The following is a 23,758-nucleotide window of genomic DNA, read 5'->3' on the forward strand; positions in this document are numbered from 1 at the left end:
CTAAACCGAAGGCAGACGCCCAACCGTCTGAGCCACCCAGGCACCCCCTCAGTGTCTTTTTTTTAATTTTGATTTCTTTTGCTTTTCTTTTTGCCAGTTTTCAGGTTGTGTTAGCATATGTGCTCCAGTACAGACTGAAAGTGCACAAGCTTACCTGTCCCTGTAGGGCAGCCCGTGAAGAAGAGACAGCAGGACTGTCCGGCTGACCTCGCTGCTCCCCTCTCAGCTGCTCTCTCTGATCCTCCAGAGGTCACTCAGGCTGACTCTTGTCCTGACTGCTGTCCTCAATAGCAGGGTTTGGACACAGCTTAACCCTCCCTTCCTCCCCAGCCATCTACTCATGAACAACAAAATAGCTGATATAAATGGGAGAAATTATGTGATTAAATACATAGGAGATAAATGATAATTTCTAATCTCAGGTGATGGTTCTAAAATCTCTGTTTTCTAGAACGGTAGGAAGCCAGATGTCAAGAACCAAGCCAGGTGGGGCTGCTGAGGCTGGTGTGACCACTCAGGAGCCCAGCCCCCTCCTGGGAACCTTCAGGCCTTGGCAGACTACAGCAAAAGCCAATGTTTTAGCAGTAATATACAAACCAGACCCAACTTCAGGGTTCAGTCTATCTTCTACTTGAGAAATTTGTCAGAGGTTTAAAAATAAGTACTAAGAAGTCTGCCAAGTGAGGCTTTCCAAATACACAGGGCAATTTGGGGCACTGTTCTCTTTGCAGATCATCCAGGTTTGACCAGCACAAGCCAGATTGAAAAATTCCAGGAAAAGGCACAGATGGAATTGCAGGATTATGTCCAGAAAACCTACTCGGAAGACACGTACCGGTGAGGCACACAGATACACGCTCTGGCTGTGGGGCAGGAAGGAGCGCAGCTGCAGCCGTAGTCGCAGATAGAAATTGTCAGCCTTCCCACCCCTGGCAGCCTGGTAGAGCCTCCTTTTGAGCCCCCTTTAATTCCTGCCTTTCATGGGTGGTAACTGTGGAAAGTGCTAGGTGGGAGGGTCTGGAATCCTGGGTCATTCCAGTGTTGCTGCGTAAACTGTGAGCAAGACCTTGGGTTGCTCTTCTCTAACGTAATGAGGGGTTGGGATCATTGCTCTGTGATTTCCTCTGGGGCTAATGTGGTGCATGAAGCGGCAGTTCTCCCCTCACCCGGAGGAGCACCCTGCGCCTCGGCCCACATCCGCTGAAGAGGGAGAGCCAGCATACTTGATAGGAAAGTTTTCATTGACGAAAACCAAACCTGACCTCTGCAAAGGAGTGAGTGAGTGATAGAAAATACTGATTTTGCCATCAGATAAACTGATAAAAATTTTTAGTCCCTTTATTTGGGCAAAAAAGTTAATTTGTATTATTTGTAATGGTTGGGCAGCAAATATATGTGTGTATATACATACATAGGTACACACACACACACACACACACACACACAGGCCTTTCTCATGCAAATCTGAACAGGAGAGTTGTTCTCAATTACGGCAGAAGGCCTGGCTGGCTTTCCAGCGAAGGAGCGGAGGAGCTCTTTGATCACGACCACTTCTAACCCACAAGAAGCTATATGAATTACTGAGGTCACATCAGGCGAACTAATACTTCCTTCCCTGCCCTGTCCCCTCAAAGTAGACACTTGATCAAAACTGACCAGGAGGATACATGGCCCCACCTTCCTCAATTTGTGTCGCCTTCAAAGACCTCAGTCCATAGGTGCCCTGTGGAATGAATATGCCCCAGGCCCTAGGAAGACCATTTCTGTGGTGTGACTGAGGGGGCCTGTGGCTGGCCCTGCTGGCAGGGAACCTCCTCCGCTTTAGACACAACTCCATGACCCAGAAACACCTTTTGCCAGAGCAGGATCCATTTTCTCCTGGAATCGCTGAAAACCTCACCATGACTCTTGAGTAATGCAGCCTCAGTACATAGGGAATAGGACTGCCCAGTAACGCACCCACACCCAGAGTTCATACACCCAGCCAGCTGTGCAGGCAGGCTGTCACCCGAGGAAGCCGCGGGCCTACTCCCACCCAGTGCCCATGGTCAGAAGGGCCTGGAAATGTCCCTCTGGGGGGCTGCTGCCAGAGCCACAGCACACTAGAGTCCTCTTGTCAACAGCGACTCTCTGGCCTTTGAAAGTAGGTGCTTCTGAAAAAATCCAGTCCGGGACCCAGAGATAGAGGAGATGGCCAGCCATGTGATTTGGGACCAAAAATGAGAGAAGGGAGACTTTCTCGTGGGACTCAGAAACTCACTCAAAGACAGTTCCCCAAAAAAGGCCCTAGGGTGGTTGACATCTGTTTCTGCATTCATTATTTTACTTTTTCCCACTTTATGCCTTTTCTCGTAATGTTTGCTCCTCCCGAAATACTCTCGCATTCCTCCCCACTGTTTACGTAGCTGATCTCTCTCTCGCACTGCCCCGCCTCCCCCGCGCCCCCCCGCCCCGCCCCAAAGAAGTCCTCCCTGATTTACCTTTGCTGACTTTCCAAGACCCTTCAGCCTGTCATTCTCTCGTGGTCTGTGCTGGTGTCCCCCTACTCCTTTGTGTGTCCTGCAGGACTCATGGTGGCTGGACAAAATGGAGGATGGTGCTGGAATGCCACTTGCATAATATATATATTCTCTTTTTAAAAATAACAGTGTTCACTATAGGAAAAAACTGAACATTCTGGAAAGTAAAATGAAAATGTCCATATAAATATCACCGTTCGTAGATACCTGTTAATGTTTTATGCATTTCCTTTCAGAAATTTTTTATATTTGTGTACTTGGAATCATAAAATACAAAGTAAGGTTTTATAACCCTTCTTTTTTCATTTAATGCTCAAATGAGCATAGTTCATCTTTTGTGGCTAAGGAAGTGCTATAATTTCTTTGACACTTTCCCACTGATGAAAATCTAGGTTGTTTCCAGACGAGGCTGGCCCCGCAGTGAGCATCCTTGCACACGTGGCTCTGTGCAGTGGCCGTGGAACACCAATCACACGCTCAGACCCGCTTTGACAGGGTCACGGTGTGCCCTCCCACCCAGGGTGTTTTCAGAATGAAGACACTTTTATTGCTTTATTTTTAATTATAATGCTATACAAACACTGGGAATTAGGGAAATACAGGAATACAGAAGAAGTTTTAATAAGTAAAAAGAACTCCAAATCCCCAAACCATTCACATCTTGGTGAACATCCTTCCGAATACTTTTGTATGCATGTCACACAAATAAATCTACACCAGTGAGACTGTGTTGTACTTACTGCTTCCCCGTCTGCTTTTATTTAGCTATGCATCGTGGACTTCTTCCCTTACCAGCGATAGGGATCTTTTTTATACTTTTTAGTGGGTATATAGTGATCTTTTATATGGAGACACACCATACTTTATTTTAACCTATCCTTTATTGATTTCCAAATTTTTCTTTTTTGGTGGGGGTGGGGAGAATTGTTAAAAATGAAGGAAACATTGTACAGATGTCTTTGTACAGAGTTTTGGTTTTTTATTTCCCCTCATGGTAAATTCCTACAAGAGGAACTGTTGAAATTTGAAATACAGGGGGTATAGATCATAGGTCTGTTTGTTTGGTTTAATTCCAAACAGTGCAGACAGGGTCCCAGGAGCCTGTCCAGGGAGAGGTCTGAAGGGCAGTGAATCCCCTTTCTCTAAGGACCCTCCCTTTTACAGATTGGCCCGGATTCTCGTTCGCCTGCCGGCACTCAGGCTGATGAGCTCCAACATAACAGAAGAACTTTTTTTTACTGGTCTCATTGGCAATGTGTCGATAGACAGCATAATCCCCTACATCCTCAAGATGGAGACAGCAGAATATAACGGCCAGATCACCGGGGCCAGCCTATAGTGCGCGCCACCCACCTGCCGAGAAGCAAAAGGATCCTTCCAGGACCGCTCAGACACAGAGAAAATAAAGTAGTGGTATTTTGGTATGTGCAAATATTTCCAGTATGTTAGCCATTTCCTACCTGGTTTCTTCTTATCTGTTAATCCCAGACAGTAGCAACTAAAAGACTAGTAGGATCCTTTCCTGCCATAAGACATGTTTTAATGCCTTTTGATGAAGCAGATTTTGGAACAATCTTTTAACCCAATTTGTATTTAGAAATTCTCAAAGGGCAAAAAACAAAGAGTTTTATAATGTCAGAGACTAGTATTAAACAAAACTAAAAGAACCTAAGAGAACAGTATGTGTGTATATATATTAAAAAAATGTCCTTGGAATTAATAGCTACTAATTACCAGGGTAATAATATTAGCACTTTCTAAGCACTTCTTATCAATGCGTAATGTTAGCAACATCTTGCCCTTGGGCAGGACAAATGGAAAACTGTACATGTCTTTTGCCGAAATGCTAATAATTTCTGTGAAAACGCACTCGGGTACAGGAGACAATCATTTATGTTTAAGAAAAGATGGCATCATTCCTAATTGTATGCACACATTGGTGGTGTTGAACTAAATTCCTATGAACGAATGAAAATGCGGCTCATCTGTATCCTGCAGTAAGTGGGAGTGTGGAGGCAGAGTCGGTGGGGACCCAGACCGGAAACTTCCTCAGCTGTTGAGTTGTCAGCTTCCCTGACCTCTGGTTCTGGTCTGTGACTGGCATCTGCAGGCTCCTCCAAACCTGGGGCTCTCTTCTGATGACTGGTTCTCAGAATTGGATTACAACCAGTCAGACATTAACTGCCAATTCCTGCAGCAACTAAAAACATCCCCACATCACCTCCACCGCTCCCAGCAGACAGAGCCTTCTGACCAAAAAGTGCAAGGTGGGCATTTTGAACCCGACAGTAATTCCTGGATGCAGTCTGGGGTGGTTGCTCGTTGTTCAGACAGGAGTACGAAGGTTCCCTTCTCACGGGGTTTCCATTCCAAACATCCCCTTGAGAAGGGCTGTACTCCTGCAGTTCACTCAGAACTGTGAGGGAATTCGGGGCCAGGGAGGGGGAGGTGAGGATTTTGCTGCCTGGCCAGGGTGGTGGTGGTGGTGCGGCTGAATGGAAGGTTTGTCTGTTGACCTTAAATATCAGGGTTTTCCAAAGTGTCTCCAGACTCAGCATTTCTGTTGGCAGTTCTTTGAATGGTACTGGTACACCATGCACTTTGACCCCCCCAGGTGTGTGCCAGCAGAGAACCCTGGAGCATTTTAGCTGATGGATGCAGAAGCAAGCTACCTGCTCTTAAACAAAAACAAAAAAAACCTTAACTCCCAAAGTTATCTTCTTTCTCTTAAGTTATAGCAACCATCGTTTACAAGAAAAGAATGCAGTTATAAGGAAGTTCTATCTAGAGAGGAGCACCCATAAATTCCCATGGATGCAAGCAGCGGGCATTTCCTGCTTGGGAAAAGTGCCGTGTCCGAGACCCGGTCGGGTACTCTTCATTCCTTTCTGTATAGCCCAGATTAAGAAAACAGCTCAAGTTAAATCTGCATCTCCCAGATCTTTTGATCAGATTGTATCCAGAAAGATCCCAGTGCCCTTCCCCTGCCCCACAGGCACTCCCCGGCCTGGCTCAGGCCCTCATCGAGGTCGGGCCTCGTGTGCTGTGTAGGTGCCCAGCCCGCCAGCCGCTGCCTTACGACAGAACAGAATGCTCTCTGCTGAAGCGTTAGCAGCACTTTGTGAGTCACTGGTGGGAATTAAGTGGGGACAGTATCTCCAGCTTCTAAATTCCTGTTTAGATTTACGTATATTATTTATAGTTCATGTCTTGGAACCAAATTTGGAGACAGTAGGGGTGCCCGTTATAAAATGATGGAATTTAATTTCGCCAGCTTAAAGTTTTGGTTTTCTAACTTTGAAGTGATTTAAATTTCAAAATTAAGGGGAAAAAAACTAGCCAAGAGAGTGGAGTTAGGGCAGGTCTGTTTCATTTCTGCTCATGAAGGACTTTTAACAGAGGGTATTTTCAACCGTGTTTATGCATCTTACACAGCAAGTTGCCTCTTTTCTGTTCTTCTGATTTTTTTAATGTAAACATGTCCGTTGGTCACATAGAAGTTCTCTGGGATTACATGCTACGTCAAATCTCCCAGATCTGATTCTCGATGTTGGGGAAGAGGCCCACTTCCCTTCCTGGGGGCGGCCCTGGGAGTCCTGTGTCCATTCGGCTTGTAGACTCAGGTTGCCTTCAGATATTGGGATGGCTTAGCCAAGACCTTGACTGAGGTCCTGACAACGCCACTGCTGGAGGATTTGGGGGTAGAGGTGATAACTAGCAGAAAAACATTTGGGCGAGTGAGTGCTGCACCCTGGCAGGACAGCCCTGGAGAAAAGTCAGTTTGGCTTAGAGGGTTGTTGATTCTGACCTGGTCGTGCCCCTTGAGTCCCTTCGCTGATGGTGGCTGATTGCAGTGGACCATTTTGGGCCTTGAACACTCGTTAGTTTCCCAGATCCTCTTGGCCTTACTTTGAAGTAGCCTTTCCCCTAAAGATCATGTTCACACAAGCTGACTTCTTGCTGCCCCAAATCATTTGTCCCATCTTGTCAGATTGGTTAAGAGAAGCCCAAAGTCAAGAACTTAAAGGGATCCCAAGCAAATAGTGAGGTTCAGCTTTCACAAGGCTTTTTTTTTTTTTCCCCTTGTTAGTAGTCTGTGAAAGTCTAGATTTAGTTAAGTAAGGCCAGCCCTCTACCCATTGAGTCTGAGTGAAATAAGCCAGGAACAGATTCTTCACCACACAGCCTGCCCACGTGTCCCTTCTGCTGGCCTGGCCGTTCCTCCCTTGTGAGGAGAGGTCCGCTGGCGAGAGGAGGTGACAATATACATCAGTACTTCTTAGTGAAATGGGCCCTTTTCCAGTGGTATCTCGATAATGCTAGGCAGTTATGTGTTGAAATTGTGGAGGTCATTACACAGAATCATAAAACAACAGGACAGGAAGAGACCTAGAAAAAGTCCAAATTACGCAAGCAAATGATACTTTCCAGGTTATTTCACCCTTTGAGATTTGTATGTGTGTCTGTTGGGGGGCTACCATTATTTATTATCTGACTTCTGCCATGAGGCTGTGGTTGGGGTTCTTTGTTGTTTGGGTTTTATATTTAATTTCAGGTGTAGTCACTTGTTGTAAGATGTTATCTAAATGCCCTCAAGAGGGACTGTTTTCTAGCTTGTCAGTATTAAATGTGAACTCTGTTCTGAGGCAGTCGCCACCAGCCATGGTGAGAGCGATGGACGCGCTTACTCTCGGCTCCCTGATGCAGGGGCCACGCGCTCGCTGGAGGACGTGGCTGCAGCCGTAGTACGGACTTGCTCGGCGGTTTTGCTTGTGTTGGGGATAGCCGCGGCAGGGAGCTAAGAATCGGAAGGGCTATATCTAGTGCTTGGATTCTGGGGAAAAACCACCTCCCTGATCCTCTGGGGGAATTTCCAGTAGAGCAGTCTTGCCCCCAACCTGCCCTCTGCCTGACGCACAGCCCTGGGCTGGGGATCCAGGTTCCAAGACCTGATCAGATCGGAGTCCAGAAGCTTGTCACCCACTTGCCAGTGGAAAGGGCCTCGTGCAGTGAGGCTGTAGATGACATTTCAACCCCTCTCTGAGTCTAGGCCATGAAAAGTCATCTTCTGACGCTCACTTTTATCCGGCTGTGGTGGGGGTAGTGCCCTGTAGATCCTGGAAAGGTTGGAGCAGGCCGGGCAGATGCCCACACGCTTCCTCTGTCCCACTTCCAGTCTCGAGATTGTACGGCTCTTTGAAATGTCTTAACTTTGATGTAAATTTGTAAAGCCAAGCCCTAATCGAGATAGACTGGGTTTGGGTCTTTTGTACACAGGGTTCTGGACATCCTCACGTGTGCCTCCTGCCGGCGCACACCTGCGCATGTCCAGCCCTGGGGTCCCTTCAGCGGCATCGTGCGTGTACAGATTTATAGGCTTGTATGACTGACTGAATGTACATGTGTTTATATCTTCTATATATGTACAGTGTATATAGTGTGCGTACGTGTACATAGATGTATATTATGTATACAGACATGTAGCCATGTATCCAGAGTTCCCTTATGTTTTAAAGAGAGTCTATGATAGAGTTGCTAAAGTAAATTGATGTGGGTGTTCCAAGGTCCCTCAGCAGGATGCATTTGCTGATATTTTAACTCCATTTTCCTTTGGGTGAGCCTGGCTGGGAAAGCCCATACAGGCAGAATCTCCACCCTATACCAGGGAAAGTTCCAGACAGAAAAGGTCCTGACAGGAGGACGTTTCTGTATATTGTATATTCTCTGGATTCAGATAGCGGCCAGAAAGCTAGAAGACAGTTTATCCTAATGTCAGAAACTAGGTGGGGATCTTTCACCTGGCTGCCGCATGCCTGTTCGCGGCCTGATGGAAGGAACTTAGCTGTTGGAGCTGTCGGCCTTCCCGGGTACTCGCTCTGCCATGTGGTCCGGAGATGGGCTTCGTGGTCAGAAATTCAGAATGGTCTGTGTGCTGGGGCTGCCTCCCAGGTCTGGGCTCACTCTGGACTTAGCAGACAGCAGGCACTGCCCTGTGACTCAGGAGATTACCATCTCTGATGCCAGTTGAAAAAAACCTACCAAGTAGTCTTTTAAAATAAGCATGAATAATATAACTAACAGCATAGAAGTTACAAATTTTAAATTACTTCTCTAACTAGCATGTGAATAAAATCCACTGACATAAATCCTTTCTGTAAATTGATTTAAAATTTTCAGATAAAAATGGCATTTTAATATGGCTATTTGTGCCCTTAAAGCTGCAGATGCCAAATTTTCCTTGTCCAGGTCTCTTCTGATTAATTTTCCCCCTTAATTGGACTTTAAACTGAGACACGGCACTCAGGAGCCAGGGCCCGGTCCAGCAGAGCTTACAGACCTGGGAAGCGGGGCCTGCCTGGCCGAGGGCTGCAAGCTGGCCCGCTGAAGGGAGTCCCTGGAGAACTGCAAAAACTCACATAATCCACAGGTCTTCTGGTTTTTTGTTGTTGGGTTTTGTTTTGTTTTTTAATAAGCTACTGAAATGTTTGAAAACACTTCATTGAGACCATAGTACTCAGTGCCTTTTGTGAGACGGTGGGTCATTTAGCCTTCAGCTTCCCCACTATTGGATGTAAAAAAACAAAAACAAACTCCTGCTACTTCACTGGCCTCATGCAACAGTGCTTATCTGACCCTTGCCCCTGTCCTTGCCTGTCGTGACAATCACACTATTAAAGGTGGCTTTCCAGTTAAAATACAGGAGGAAGCTTGACAGTCTCAAAATGAATCTTCAAAATAAAAATTTTCATTTGGGGAGGGTATTTTAACAGCAATCTAATAATTAAACTTTGAACTTAGAAAATATCTTAGGGGTGGGGAATGCCTGAGATATTTTTAAGGCCCAACTAGACCTTCAGTTTAGAAGCCAATAATCCAGTGTCTCAATATTTATACGTACGGCATAGAAAAAAATGCTGTAAACATTGGGGAAAAAATGTTCGGCAACACTTATCAGCTGACAGACTATGAGAAGCTTAATGTTTGGAACAGTAGACTTTTATGTTACAGATGGCTTGTCTTTAGGACCATATACTCAACTACCATTTTACCGACCAGAGCGTCCACGGACTCCTGTGCTGCCGCCGCACACAGCTCAAGTGCTGGGATAGTTCTCTACAGTCTCCGTTCTCCCCATTCTCTTGTAAACCAGTGTTCAACTAGTTTTATAACTGAAAAGCTGCACATTTTTCATAGTACAAACCATAGTTTTTACCTATAGTTTGGACCTGTTAAAATGTAGCTGCATTACCAGCCCTTTTAAAAGACATCTGTTAAAGGAAAATTCGGGTGTTCGATTTCTTGGGACCGTTTCTGTAACTTCTGCCCTTCACAATATAGAAAATACTGTTTATGCCATTACATTTTAATTCCAGGTTCAAAACCTGTTGAAAGCTGTAGCTTGAAATCAGCTTTGTTTCTGTGATGGCATTTAAAAAATAGCATGTTCTTTTTAAACTGAATTTTATATCTAATCAATGTCTTCAGTCTTGAAGAAGAATTTGCATTGTTGTGTTTGTATATAGAGTATTGCAGTGCATGAATTAGCTTTATGCATTTTATTAAATGCTGTTTCAATGTGGCATTATTGTTGTGGCTTAATACTACTACCTAAATGAGGTTTATACTATTAAAAAAGTGAATTAAAGACTAAATGTGCATCTTCTCATTTCTTCTAATAGTAATAGCAGTAATGCCTGATGCCCAGAGGCGCCGCGCTGTCTCACCCCGGGTAGGTGGGGAGGAAGCACCCTGTGGTCAGAGCCCTACGGCTTTCACCTCACCTTGGCCTCAGCCAGTGGGGACCTAGCTGTCAGAGTCCACGTGCTGGCCCCCTGCACTTGTAAACACCTTTACTGGGCAAGGTGTGGCCTTTTCCAGTGGGGCCGCTCCTCGGGGTGGAGGTCAAAAAACCAGGCAGCTGGTTCCGGAGCAGAGCACCCCTGGCTGCCAGACCACACAGGCCTCAAACCAGCACACACGCCCTGTAAGGGTAATGACTACCCCGAATAAAAGCGTGTTCTTCTAGTTGTAGAAGTTGGAAAGAACTTGCTCAGTGTGTCATGTGGCCTCTCATTTTACGAGGATTCCGAGGTCCAAAGTCAGATTCCACTGGCAGCCAGATAGCTTTAAATGGCCCTGCCAGGTTGTACTCAAAATGAAAATCAGTCACTTCAGAAGAACAACGTCTAAAACCATATGAACATCGTTCGTGCAAAGAAAGAAACAGATACCAGCTTCTCATAGCGATTTTTTCCTCCCACTTACATAAACTTTAAAGCCATCTTTTACTACTAAACTGAAGAGGAAATGGAAGACAAAGGTTTAAGGAGATAACTGTGCCCCCTAGTGGTGCTTATTTCAAGTCTCTAAAGAAAAGGGCGGCACTGTCCCAACTGGCACCAGACACGTCTCTCTAAACAGGACTCACTATCTTGTTTCCAGGTCAGCAACCTTTCTGGGCCCCCTGTGGGCTGTGGATGGAAGGGGCACTTCCCTAATGCTGGCTCACTTGCTGTGCAGACAGACCAAAGGGAACAGACTCTTTCGGAAAAGCCCCCGCAGCTGGCGGGAGGACCACGGCCACGGTCGGCTGGGCGCAGTTATAGAAACAAGACAAGGATTAGAATGGAGGGCAGATTTCTCTACTCACCCTCCAGAATGGCAAAGGGGACAGAGTGCCCTGTGGTGCGGACCTGCGATTAGACACAACCCTGGTGAGCCTGCGGCCACCACCCTGCCCAGCCCCACCAGCCAGTCCCCTGAACACCGATCTCGTGCAAAATCAGTTAAACCACAACCCGAGCATCAAATGTGAAACAGGCTAAATCCCTCTCAATGTAACGGGCTGACCCCCACATTTACCTGAATCATTCTGGTTCCACATCCTTTCCCACGGCAGTCTATGTCCTGACCTCCCCCTGCTCCTTTCAGCCCCGCTGGCTGGCTGCTTCCCGCAGGGCAGAGTCTCCTTGTCCGCCTCCACCGCTCCTCGGGCCAGCTGGTCCTTCACTTCTGACCAGCTAAACCTTAAGGAGGCCCTTGAGGGCTGAAACCGGCATCACTCAGTGACCACAGTACCCGTGTCCTGTGAGGAAAGAACTAGGTGGACCCTCGGTAAGCCCTCACCCTCTCTTCCAAACCTTACAAAGTAAGGCCTGAATGAGCAAGAGGGCAGACGGAAGGGCAGCCTCCAACACCGGCCCTCAGAGCAGGGCCCCAGAGTCTCAGCCAGCCAGCCCCTCCCCTGTCCTGCCTCGTGGTCTGCAAACCTATCTGTGAACGAGCCCTAGCGCCGGGGAGAGGCGCTGCCAGAGGCCGCCTCGCCAGGGCACATGCCGGAGGGTGGCTGGTCTGTGCCCATCACGGGGCCCCGTGCACCGCTGGCACGCCTGCAGCCAGGCCTCTCCGGACGAAAGCGGGTTGGCTTCAGTTTAAAAGGTGAGCGCTTACGCAAGGCTTGCCCTGGGATTTCTGAAAGAGCCCGAAGAGCCTGAGCAGAGGGGACTTCCATGCTGCCAACCACCTAGCTCCAGCTAGATGCTACCAGATCCCACCCCAGCAGCTCCTAACTCTCCAGGGCAGGGCCCGGAAGAAGAATCGAAGCCAAGAGAGACCAGGAAAGGGTGGCAGGACCAACACAGGGATGTCAGCAGCTGTGGCCTTCGACCTTCCCTGTCCCCACGCAGGCCTCTCTCCTGTGCCCAGGGGACCACACACACACCATGCTGGAGACCAGGAAGCATTTTATTAACCTGAGAGCGTGGAGCTAACTCCCCTGACCCTCCCATGTCCTTTCACACAAGTGTGTGAAGGGGACCCTCTTACGGCAAAGAGATTTTTCAGAGTCTCTGCAGGGACAGAACCAGGGGCTTCCCTGGGTATGGCCTGGGGCCTCAGTCCTGGGTGCTGGCTTTCAGCATTGCTTTGTACTTCCCTGTCAGCTCCTTGGGTAACGGTACCAGGCCCGGGCAGGGGACCTGCCCTTCCACCTCGCAGATACACTCCCGCAGGCAGTACTTTCGGGGCCCAAAGTGGGCTGGGTGAAAAAGCGCTTTTTTCTCCTGCTCCTCCTCCTCCAGGGTTTCCCTGCCAAAGAGCACAGACAGCAACGAGGTGTGGGAACAGCGCTCTGAGCCTCGAGACAGCGTGGGACTTGTTGGCCAAGTGCGTCCCACCAGCGGCCGGCCCGGGAGACCTGGCTCTCCCGTGCCTCTCGACCCCGAAGTCGGTCACCCCTCCCCCACAGGCCACCCGGGAAGCACACTGGCCACAGGCCCAGGCCCACACAGAGTGGTCAGCCTCCCTCCGGCCTAGAAGCAGCCCCAGCTCTGAGTCAGCACGAGGTCAGGAGGAAGGGGTCTGCAAAGGCCTCTGTGTGCGTCCTCCGAGACGTGCTTTCTTGGCTTCCCTCCCTTTCCTCTTTCCATGCATGTAAAGAGAAAGGGCGGATGCGCACACATCCGGGGGTTAGACACCCACAGCTCCAAGGAGAGATTCTCAAGGACAGGTGGCTGCGACGGCCCAGGCAAGTGTTTCCACAGCACCTCAGCTTCCCGTGGAGCCGAAGAGGTGGGGGGGGGGGGGGTCTCTGACCCCACCTCACAGCGGAGGGAGGGGGAGCCCACATAGGCTCGGTGACTTACAGCCACAGGGCTGGAGATCCAGGCAGCGGCAAAGCCCGAAGGAACGGCCTCTGCAGCCCGCGCCCTGGCTGGTGTGCGCCCTCCTGACGCCCCTTTTCCTCCCTCACTCCATGCTGAGACATTTGCTCCCCTCCAGATCAACCCCAGCAACTCACTTGCTCTTCCCCAAGATTTTCTTGATGTGCTCCATGATCTCCTTATTGCTCTTGGTCTCCACATCCACAAGGACCTGCTCCCCGGAGTCTGGAAATGGGAAGCAAAGGGGACAAAGTGCTAAGGACCGGGCAGCACGCTCCTCAGCCTCAAGTCGCCGCGGCGACGGGTCTGCTTTTAGTGGTGAAGCACTTTAACAGTAAGATAAGTATGGCTGTTACATAACCCGTAATGCTACTCTTCTTTTTCCATATTTCTTTCAACATGAGCAAATCTGAGGTATGTGCAAAAGCATACCAGTTACTAACTTTTATTTATTTGACAGAAAGGGAAACAGACAGAGAGAGAGCACAAGCAGGGAGGGGCAGAGGGAGAGGGAGAAGCAGACTCCCTGCTGAGCAGGGATCTCTCCCACCCCACCACTGGGCTGGAGCCCAGGACCCCGAGACCATGACCTGAGCTGAAGGCAAGACCCTTAACCGACTGAGCCACCCACGTGCCCCCTAAAGCACACTATTTTAAATGGAAAGCAATTCTCCATTTCCATGTTCATGGATAGAATAGTCAATATCATTAAAATAGCAATTCTCCCCAAACTAGGTCATGGATTCATTGCAATGTCCATCAAAATCCTAGCAGATGTTTTTGTAGAAACTGACAAGTCGAGCCTCAGATTCACGCAAAGGACCCAAAGCAGCCAAAACAATTTTGAAAAACAAGAAAATGAGAGGATGTTCATGTTCCAGTTTCAAATTTACCATCAGCTACAGTAACCAAGACAGTGTGGCATTAGCATAAGAACATACTACCGAGCAATGGAACAAAACCGAGTGCAGAAGTAAACTCATATTTTTGGCCAACTGTCAGCAAAGACGCCAACACAATTCAACAAGGGAATAAATTAATTTATACCTTCACTTCACAGCATTAAAGAAAAAAAGAAAGAAAAAAACCTGAAAATGGATCAGCAACCTAAATGTATGAGTTAAAACTTCTACAGAACTTTTAGAAGAGAACATAGGAAGTCTTCATAGCCTTCTAGGCAAAGACTTTTAGGCGCGACATCAAAAACATGGTCCATTAAGGAAGTAATCTGATAAATTAAAATTCATCAAAGTTCAAAACTTGTGTTTCAAAAGATACTAAAAGCTGGGGCGCCTGGCTGGCTCAGTCGGTGGAATGTGCGGCTCTGGATCTCAGAGTGATGAGTTTGGGCCCCACACTGGGTGAAGAGATGACTTAAAAATAAACAAACTTAAGGGGCGCCTGGGTGGCACAGCGGTTAAGCGTCTGCCTTCGGCTCAGGGCGTGATCCCGGCGTTGTGGGATCGAGCCCCACATCGGGCTCCTCCGCTGGGAGCCTGCTTCTTCCTCTCCCACTCCCCCTGCTTGTGTTCTCTCTCTCTCTGGCTGTCTCTCTCTGTCAAATAAATAAATAAAATCTTTAAAAAAATAAATAAATAAACAAACTTAAAAAAAAATACTAAAAGCCACAGACTGGGAGAAACTATTCATAACACATACACCTGATAAAGGACTTGTATCCCGACTATATAAAGAATTCTCTCAACTGACTATCGAACTAAAAATACAAAATAAACATTTGACAACAGAAATTAGTAACAAAAGTTAATAATATGCACATAAAAAGATAATCTTCATCCATCATTAGTCATTAAGAAAATGCAAATTAAAACCACAGGGAGATGCTGGAGTGGCTCAGAATTTTTTAAATGGGTAACGCAAGTGTCAGTGAGAATACAGAGGGACTGGAATTGCCCCACATGGCTGGTGGAAATGCAAACTATTACAGCCACTTTAGCCAGTGAAGACACAGAAAAAGGAAAGAAAAAGATTGGAAAGGAAGTAAAACTGTATTTGCAGATGGAATGATCGTGTATGTTGAAAATCCCAAGGAACTTAGAAAATAAAACCTACTAGGGGCACCTGGGGGGCTCAGTCGGTTAAGCAGCTGCCTTCAGCTCAGGTCATGATCCCAGGGTCCTGGGATCAAGTCCAGCATCGGGCTCCCTTCTCCCTGCTTCTCCCTCTGCCTACCACTCCCCCTACTTGTGCTCTCATTCTCTGTCAAATAAATAAAATCTTTAAAAAAAAAAAAAAAAGGGAAAAAGAAAACCTACTAGAAATAAGTGAATTCATTAGCAAAGCTGCAAGACAAAAATCGACTGGGCTTCTATAAAGTTGTAACCAAACAACTGGAAAATGTATTGTTCTTTAAATACTTTTCACAGTAGTCACAAAACATACTCAACATTGTTAAAATGTCTATTTCTCCTCAAAATGATCTATAATGTAACTCCAATCAAAATCCCAGCAAGTGGGGCGCCTGGCTGGCTCAGTCAGTAGAGCAGGTGACCCTCGACTGCAGGGTCATGAGTTCAAACCCCATACTGGGCATAGAGCCTACTAAAAATAAAAAAATAAAGTCCCAGCAAGCTTTTTTCTAGAAACTGACAGGCAGGTTTTAAAGTTATATATATATATATATATATATATATATATATATATAAATATTTATATATATATATATATATAAATGCAGGATGCCTGGTTGCCTCAGTCAGTTAAGCGTCCGATTCTTGATTTTACCTCAGGTCATGATCTCAGGGTGATGAGATCGAGCCCTGCACTGGGCTCCATGCTCAGAGCGGAGTCTTCTTGGGATTCTCTCTCTCTCCCTCTGCCCCTCCCACCCACTCGCACGCACTCTAATAAATAAACGGATCTTTGTTAAAAAGTTAATATAAAGAACATATAATAGCCAAAGTAATTTTGGAAAAAAGGAAAAAAAAAAGAACAAAGTTAGATATAAAAACTACCTGATCTTAAAGGCTTACGATAAAGCCACAAACCCGGACAGTGTGGTATGAGCCTAAGGACAGACACACAGTGAGAGGATGAAGTCAGAAATATAAAGTCAAGTGATATTTTTGTGTGGTAAAATACACATAACAAAAATTAACCATTTTAACCATTTTAAAGTGTGTAATTCTGTGGTTTTTATTCCTTTCAATGTTGTGCAGCTATCACCATTATCTAGTTCCAGAACTTTCTCATCACCCCAAATAGAAACCCTGCACCATTAAGCCATCCCTTCCTATTCACACCACCCCAGCCCCTGACAACCACTTTCTGTCCCTATGGACGTGCCCGTTCCAGACATTTTATCTATAAACGGAATTATATCATCTGTGGCCTTCTGTGTCTGCCTCTCTCACTTGGCTTATGTTTTCAAGTTGCACCTGGCTTGTAGCATTTGTCAGTACTTTGTGCCTCTTCATGGCTGAGTAATATTCCAGTGAATGGAGATACATCAAGTTTTGCTTATCCATTCAGTCAACTGAGTTTTGATGAAAATGCCAAGGAAACTAAATTAGGGAAAGGACGGGTCGTTCACCACGTGGTGCTAGGACACCTGAGTGTCCCAAGCCTAAAACGAAAAACGAGCCTCAGTCCCTGGCACACTTGATACACAAAGAACTCAGCCTGTAGCAGAGACCCAAATACGAAACCTAGAACTATAACGCTTCCTAAGGAAACAGGACAAAATCGTCACCACCCTGGAGTAGACGGAGACTCCTGGACACAGAAAGCACGAGCCATGAAAGAAAACAACTGACGAGCTGGAGTTCTTCCAGATGAAACTCGTGCTCTCCCGAAGACCCCATTACGAACAGCAAGCCGAAGGCTGAGAGAAGAGTCAGAGTGCACCGACCTGACCTGACCGAACAACTGCATCCAGAAGAGAGAGAATTCAGTGAGAAAACAAAGAGCCCGGGTTTTGTTTAATGGACAAAAGATTCAAATAGACTCTTCATGAAAGAAATCTATGAACAACCAAATAAGCACATGAAAAGATATGGGAAAATGCAAATTAAAACTCTGACGAACCCTGAAAAACTAAAATTTAAAATATTTATGGGGCGCCTGGGTGGCTCAGTCAGTTAAGCGTCCAACTCTTCGTCTCGGCTCAGGTCATGATCTCGGGGTCATGAGATCGAGCCCCTTGTCAGGCTCTGCGCTGGGCATGGAGCCTGCTTAAGATTCTCTCTCTCCCTCTCCCTCCGTCTGTCCCCCACCCCGCGCTCACTTAAAAAAAAAAAAAAATTTAACATGGTAAAAACAATGACCCCAAAACATTTCCCTGTCCTACTCCCCCAGAGTGTGTGAAGAGGTCACTTTATGTGGCAAAAGGGGCTGTGCAGACATGAGTCAAGTTAAGGCCTCAAGGTGGGCCCATTCGCCCAGATCATTCTCCGGGATCATGGCCTAAATGAATCACACGGCCCTTAAAATTGGAGAACCTATGCAGGCGCGTGACTATGGAAGAACGGCCAGACAGGACTCGTTGCTGTCCTTGAAGATGGAGGAAGGGGCCACAAGCCAAAGAATGGGGGTGGCCTCTAGGAGCTGGAAAAGCCATGTAAAAGAATTTGCCCCTAGCCTCCAAAAAGGAAGGCTCTGCCGACACGCCGATTGCTGTCCGTGTTGGCCTTCTGCGGACGTGTGTGTTGCCGCAGGCCACCAAGTCTGCGGCGACTTGTTCCGGCAGCCACAGGGGACACAGGTAACGGGACGTGAGGATGGGAAGCCACCGGGCTCCCGCGCCCTGCTGACGGCGGGCTGAGACCCACACTCGTTCGAGAAAGCAGTTCAGCACTAAGAACGTTACAGACGGATCCTGGGGCCCGGCAACCCCACCCCGAGGCCCTGCCCAGGGAACAGAGCGCCGACGTCCACAGGCCAGCCTGCGCGGGAAGGTGCAGAGGCGCGCCGTCTCCGAGGAGCCGGAAACTAGAAACGGCCCTCGACAGCCACGGGGCCTCCTGGGAGGAGCAGCCGGCCCACAGCCCGGCTCGCTCTCGGGGACCTGGCCCCTCCGGCCCAGCGCGGGCGGGGACTTCCTGCTGGGTGGCCCCGACCTGCTCAGGCCTGCGCCACCCTCTGAGCCGCCTCCCGCCAGACCCCCTCCTCTTCCTCTCCTTCCAGAGATGTCCGACCTGCTCTGCCATCGAAGGCTTTCCCTGCCCTCTCCCTCCCCTCATCGCCAATAAATCTAACTCTGTCTCGGCATTCAACAAAAACCCCCATGTCATACGGGGGATGGACAAATAAACTGGTATATTCCTGCGGTGGGTCACCACTTGACACTGAAAATGAATCAGCTACTGACAACTCGTGACAGACGATCTCAGCATGATGAGGGCGAGCCCGACGCGGCAGAGTACGCACCGCGAAACACTCACAGGACCTTCGGGAACAACACTGGTCTATGGAAAAGTCCGAACGGGGGCTGCCTCTGGAGGAAGGGGGACGTCCCTGGAAAGCCACGCGCAGGGACTTTCTGGAGTCACAGAGATGCTCCGTGTCATCTCTTGGAGAGTGGGAACACAGCTACGTAACAATTGTCAGAACTCATCAACTTATGCACAGAAGACCCGTGTGTTTTATTACAGGTAAGTTGTATCTCAATGAAATTAATTTTTTAAAACACAAACACAAAATACATACACAAAACCGCTACCGCACCACCATTCTCTTCACCTGACCTCACCCTAGTTCTCTGTCACGGCACTTACGCCCTGGCTGTCCGGGTAAGCTCCTTGTCCTTTCTGTCTGCTCCTAATAGGGTATCGTCTCTACAAGGGCAGAGACCTCTGTCTCTGCGGCTCCCTGACACCCCAGGCACGTGCCGGGGCCCAGCGGCCACTCCGTCCGTATTTGCTGAATAAATTTAAGAACAGCATCATTCTGCTTCCTGAAGCACTTCCCAAAGCACACTTCAGTTGGGTCTCGTAACCACATGAGGCAGATGCTGGACATTCGCCTGAGAAACAAAGCAATGGGAACAGAACTCGCTCAGGGTCTGACTGAGCAGAGAGCGGGCCATGCATCCGGTCTGACTTCCAGGCACTGAACCCAGTAGAACCGAACACTCCCTCTGTGCCTCGTGGGAAAGGAGAGCATCGTGTAAGCGTGCGGTCTGGAGAGGACACACACAGACCCACGACCCGCTCAGGAGGACATGGCCAGCGCTGAGCACACAGCTGGGAGACACAGGGAAGGACGACATAAGGGTGCAGGAAGAGCTTCCTGGAAGAAGTGGTGCCCAAGTGGAGTCTCAGAAAGATTCTAAAACTAAATCAATAAGCAAAACAGCAAGGCATTTTCTGGCAGAGGGACCGACACGAGCAAAGGCGAGGTGTGGCAAGGGAATTTGGAAAAACCAGCCGTTCGCTGTGAGGCACGTAGAAAGACATGGGGGCTATAGGAGATGAGGCTGGAGAAACAGGGGAAGAGTCCAGACCTCAGTGGCCACTGTGTGCCAAGGTCCAAAGCCCATGACGGAAGGGACATTTACAAGAGCTCGTATCTCAAATCCCCCAAGCGCTCTGGTGGGAGAAAGGGGTGGGAGGAAAGACCCTCCCGGCCTCGGCAGCGGCCCCACTCACCCAGATAGAACCGCAGGAAGGGGGATGGCGTCATGTTCTTAAACATCATGATCTGCACCCAAGGGTTCCTGTACTGGATCTGAGGTATGTTGAAAAACACAAACTTCCTGCAAAAGGGAGGAAATGAAACCTGTGAAACGGAGTTAACTTGAAACGCTGTGCACCTGTGTATTTTTTGAGGGAGACAGTCCAGAACTTTCATCCAATTCTCAGGAGACCCTGCCCCACAAAAAGGCTGAGAAAAGCAGGAATGTATCAGTATATTCTCTGAACAGTGGGTGTCAGGACTTGTGGCTTGTTATTTGAGGGAAGACATCTGCATCCCTACCTTACACCACACACTAACCTAAAACTCACTGAGCAGAAGAATAAATGTAAACATAAAACTATGAAATGTCCCAGATCTTGGGTGCTGGTTAGACGCGTATATTCATTGCTAAGCAGAAGCTCATCAAGCTGTATACTTCATGTAAATTGTACCATAATTTAAAAATAAATGAAAGCAAACATGGAAAATATGTTCGCAATCTAAGAGGGAGTCCTTTAAACTTAGGTTTAAAACACAGATAAATAGGACCACCTTAAAACTTTTATATGGCCAAATTTACCAGAAACAAAATCAACATCTGCCAAACCAAAAGAAAAATGTTTGTAAACAAGAGTCAGACGTTTAACCAAATGAGCCAAGTATTAAAATACTTGAACTGCACGGGGCACCTGGGTGGCGCAGTCTTAAGCGGCTGCCTTCGGCTCAGGGCGTGATCCCAACGTTCCGGGATCGAGCCCCACGTCGGGCTCCTCCGCTGGGAGCCTGCTTCCTCTCCCACTCCCCCTGCTTGTGTTCCCTCTCTGGCTGGCTGTCTCTCTCTGTCAAATAAATAAATAAAATCTTTAAATTAAAAAGAAAAGATTTAAAATACCTGAACTGCAAGTATAAGGCCTGAAGGCCTATTCTGATAGACTGATCATTTAAAAAACCAGAGATTTCTATAAAAATCTGTATTTCTGGCTTCCTGACAAGTCAGAAACTCTCCATGGGGCCCACATGGCTAAGCCGCAGCCAAGCAGTGCACGGCCCCTTGTGACAGGGCACATTTTCCCAATCTGAGGGGCCCCTGCAGACTGCCGCCCTCCTTCCTGGTACTGCCCCACCCCTGCTGACTCCTAGCATGGATGGATGGGATGCACAGTGAGTCACGAAGGAGTATCTGGGTGCCCGTTCACCCCTAGAACCAGGTATTCCGGAAGCCATCAGCCCACCTGATCCCATGCAAGCAGGTACAAGTTTTTGGCTTCACCTGTGGACAACAAATGGCTAGGAGGTAGCTTCCGGCTATCCTGAACAACTGTGCAGCAAAGGCCCCTCACCATGGGGGGCCATACCCTACTGGGAGCACTTCCCCTGTCCCATTTTGATCCACCCCATACACCCAGTCCCAAAGCTTCCGAAGGACAAGACTGTCCTCTTGGGCACTGTTGAATTCCCAGCTCACAGCATGGGGCCAAGCATTCAGTAGGCACTCAGTAAATTTATACTTAATACCTAAAAAGCCCGAAGCACCGCTACTGCCTCAAGGTTCAAGTCAAACATTTCTTTTCTAAGCTTCCATTTAAGGAGTTCTCACTCTTCCAGCCTGAAAAATCACCTCAAGGAGTTTAAAGGCGGGGGGGGGGGGGGGGGGGGGGTATGGAGCCTGGGGCTACACAGCTGACATAATCAAATATGAGGGTGGCGAGAAGCCCGCTCGCAGCTACGGCCCACAACCACTCACTAGCCAGCGTGGCAGCGTGGGCAAGCAAGTTCCCTAACATCTCTGTGCGTTTCTGCATCCCTAGAACAGGGATAACCACGGGGCTTCCGTAAACATCACAGGAGACGATGCGTGGCTAACATTCAGAACCACGCTGCGCACAGAAGGGCTCAGTAAGTGCTAGCAGCTGTTACTTCTTTCAGTACATCCCCACAGCGGCTCTGGACATAGGTGTCCTGCCAGTCTGGGACAAGGAGAAGGCGCAACTCGCCCAAAACCGAGCTGTTAGAGCTGGGACCTAAACAGGGTCTGTGGCCTCTGGGCCCGGCTCCATTCGGAGCAGAACGTGCGCCGCTGCTCCGCACCGCTCGCCTGCCAGGCACAGGCGTTAAGGAGGCTCCGGCCTCCCCGGGTTAGCCTAGTCCTCCACCGGGGAGGCAGGGTGGGGAGTAGGGGCCCTTGTCGTCCCTCCCCGACCTCAGTCCCGACTGCAGCTGGCACGGCGTGGCCCTGCTGTCCTCTTCTCGCTGTGGAACCTGGAGCAAGCTGCTTGCTCCTCAGTCTCCTCGTCTGTAAAATGGGACCAACGGCACCCAGCTGAGGAGGCCAGCCTCGGGATTAAGTGGCACCCAGAGCCGCTCCAGGTCTCAGAGTCACTAGCGCGTCATTACAGTGAGCAGGGTACGTCCGCGCGGCCTGGGGGCGGCCTCGAAGGGCTCCGACTGACCTGGCGCCCTCGCCCAGCTCCCCGTGCGTGTTGTAGTTCACCGTCATGACCTTCACTGAGTCCTTAAACACCACGTCCCCCTGGCCCAAGTACTGGAGGGTGCGGCGGATCGGGAAGCAGCCCTTCATGGGCATGGCGGCGGAGGGGTCGGGCCGCGGGCTTCGCAGCGAGGAGACACCCAAGGCGGCATACGCTGCCGGCCCCGCGGACCTCACACAGCTTCGCCTCCTCGCTGGTTTCCACTTCCCGCGCAGACGCATCGGAGACGCCTCCCGGCGGGCAGCGCGCACACGCCGCGGAGCAGCTTGGAACTTGTAGTCCTGGCTAGAGTTGGCTTAGGGTTTGGGGCGGGGATCCGGCTTGTACCTCTTCGCTTTAGAACACCCTCCTGGAACGTTTGCTTTTCACACTGTAAATTAGCCTCTCCCCACCCCCACCCCGCAAGGGAAAATATTCTTAAACAGGCTCAAACTCAGTCAGACAACAGAATTACAGTTGGAAATAAATCAGGAGAGCTGCGTTCAGATGCTTGCTCTTCAATCTCAAATAAGTCAGCTTTTCTCTCTCAACTTCTCCAAACTCAAAATGAAGTGTTCCAGGTGCTCAATTTCTAACATTTACTACAAAAACTGATTTGCAAAAGGGAAAAAAAAAAAAAAGGCGAGTTTGGAAACACCCCTTCCTTGTTCACCCACTTAACAGCTCTGGACCACAATTTGTTCATAAGCAAAAGGAGGATGAGATGCATTTCTGAAGTAGGCTTACTGATCCGAGAAAGTTTTTACTTCTCCTTCACTTTTGAAGGATAATTTTGCCAGATATAGAATTCTAGGTGGATGGGGGTTTTCTTTGAATACTTTAGACGTTTTACTCCACTCTTCTTGCATGTACCTGAGGAGTAGTCAGCTAGAATTCTTTGTTCTCTCTGTAAGATGTTTTCTTCCGGCTTCTTTCAAGATTTTGTCTTTGGTGTGTGCCGTTTGAATAGATATACCTACATACAGACGGGGTGTCTGGGTGGCGGGGAAGGTTAAGCCTCAGCCTCTTGGTTTTGGCTGAGGTCACGATCTCAGGGGCCTGAGATCCAGCCCTGAGTGGGGCTTGCTGCTCAGCGGGGAGGCTGCTTGAGATTCTCCCTCTTCCCTTGCCCCTCACCCCCACACTTTCTCTCAAATAAATAAATCTTTTTTTAAATAAAGATTTTATTTATTTACTTGACAGAGGGAGAGACAGTGAGAGAGGGAGCACAAGCAGGGGGAGTGGGAGCGGGAGAAGCAGGCTTCCCACCGAGCAGGGAACTGGATGTGGGGCTGGATTGGAGGACGCTGGGATCATGACCTGAGCCAAAGGCAGACACTTAACGACTGAGCCAGCCAGGAGCACCCCCCCTTTTTTTTAAGATTTTATTTTTGAGTAATCTCTATACCCAATGTGGGGCTGAAACTCCCAACCCCAAGACCAAGAGTCACATCGTCCACTGACTGAGCTAGCC

General features: G+C 48.6%; 2 protein-coding genes across 3 annotated transcripts in view; one reads left to right on the forward strand and one right to left on the reverse strand.

Moving 5' to 3' along the window:
- Window positions 1–6,598, forward strand: part of NR2C2 (nuclear receptor subfamily 2 group C member 2) — a 100,547-nt gene extending 93,949 nt beyond the window's left edge. For both annotated transcript variants that reach the window (XM_045812465.2, XM_045812464.2), the window contains 2 exons: window positions 732–837; window positions 3,684–6,598. In XM_045812465.2, coding sequence (XP_045668421.1) covers window positions 732–837; window positions 3,684–3,858 — 281 coding nt within the window. In that variant the 3' untranslated portion in view covers window positions 3,859–6,598. The remainder of the gene's footprint in view (window positions 1–731; window positions 838–3,683) is intronic.
- Window positions 6,599–12,245: 5,647 nt separating this feature from the next.
- On the reverse strand, window positions 12,246–22,534 carry MRPS25 (mitochondrial ribosomal protein S25). Its single transcript, XM_045812466.2, has 4 exons — window positions 22,267–22,534; window positions 19,789–19,895; window positions 13,318–13,405; window positions 12,246–12,605 (listed from the first exon to the last, which is right to left on the reverse strand). Exons 1-4 carry the CDS (start codon window positions 22,524–22,526, stop codon window positions 12,413–12,415), a joined length of 648 nt encoding a protein of 215 aa, XP_045668422.1. The 5' UTR covers window positions 22,527–22,534; the 3' UTR covers window positions 12,246–12,412.
- Between the last annotated feature and the right edge of the window lie 1,224 nt (window positions 22,535–23,758).

This window comes from Ursus americanus, chromosome 14 (assembly GCF_024610735.1).
Source record: "Ursus americanus isolate L20-20 chromosome 14, mUrsAme1.1.p, whole genome shotgun sequence".
Taxonomy (NCBI): domain Eukaryota; kingdom Metazoa; phylum Chordata; class Mammalia; order Carnivora; family Ursidae; genus Ursus; species Ursus americanus.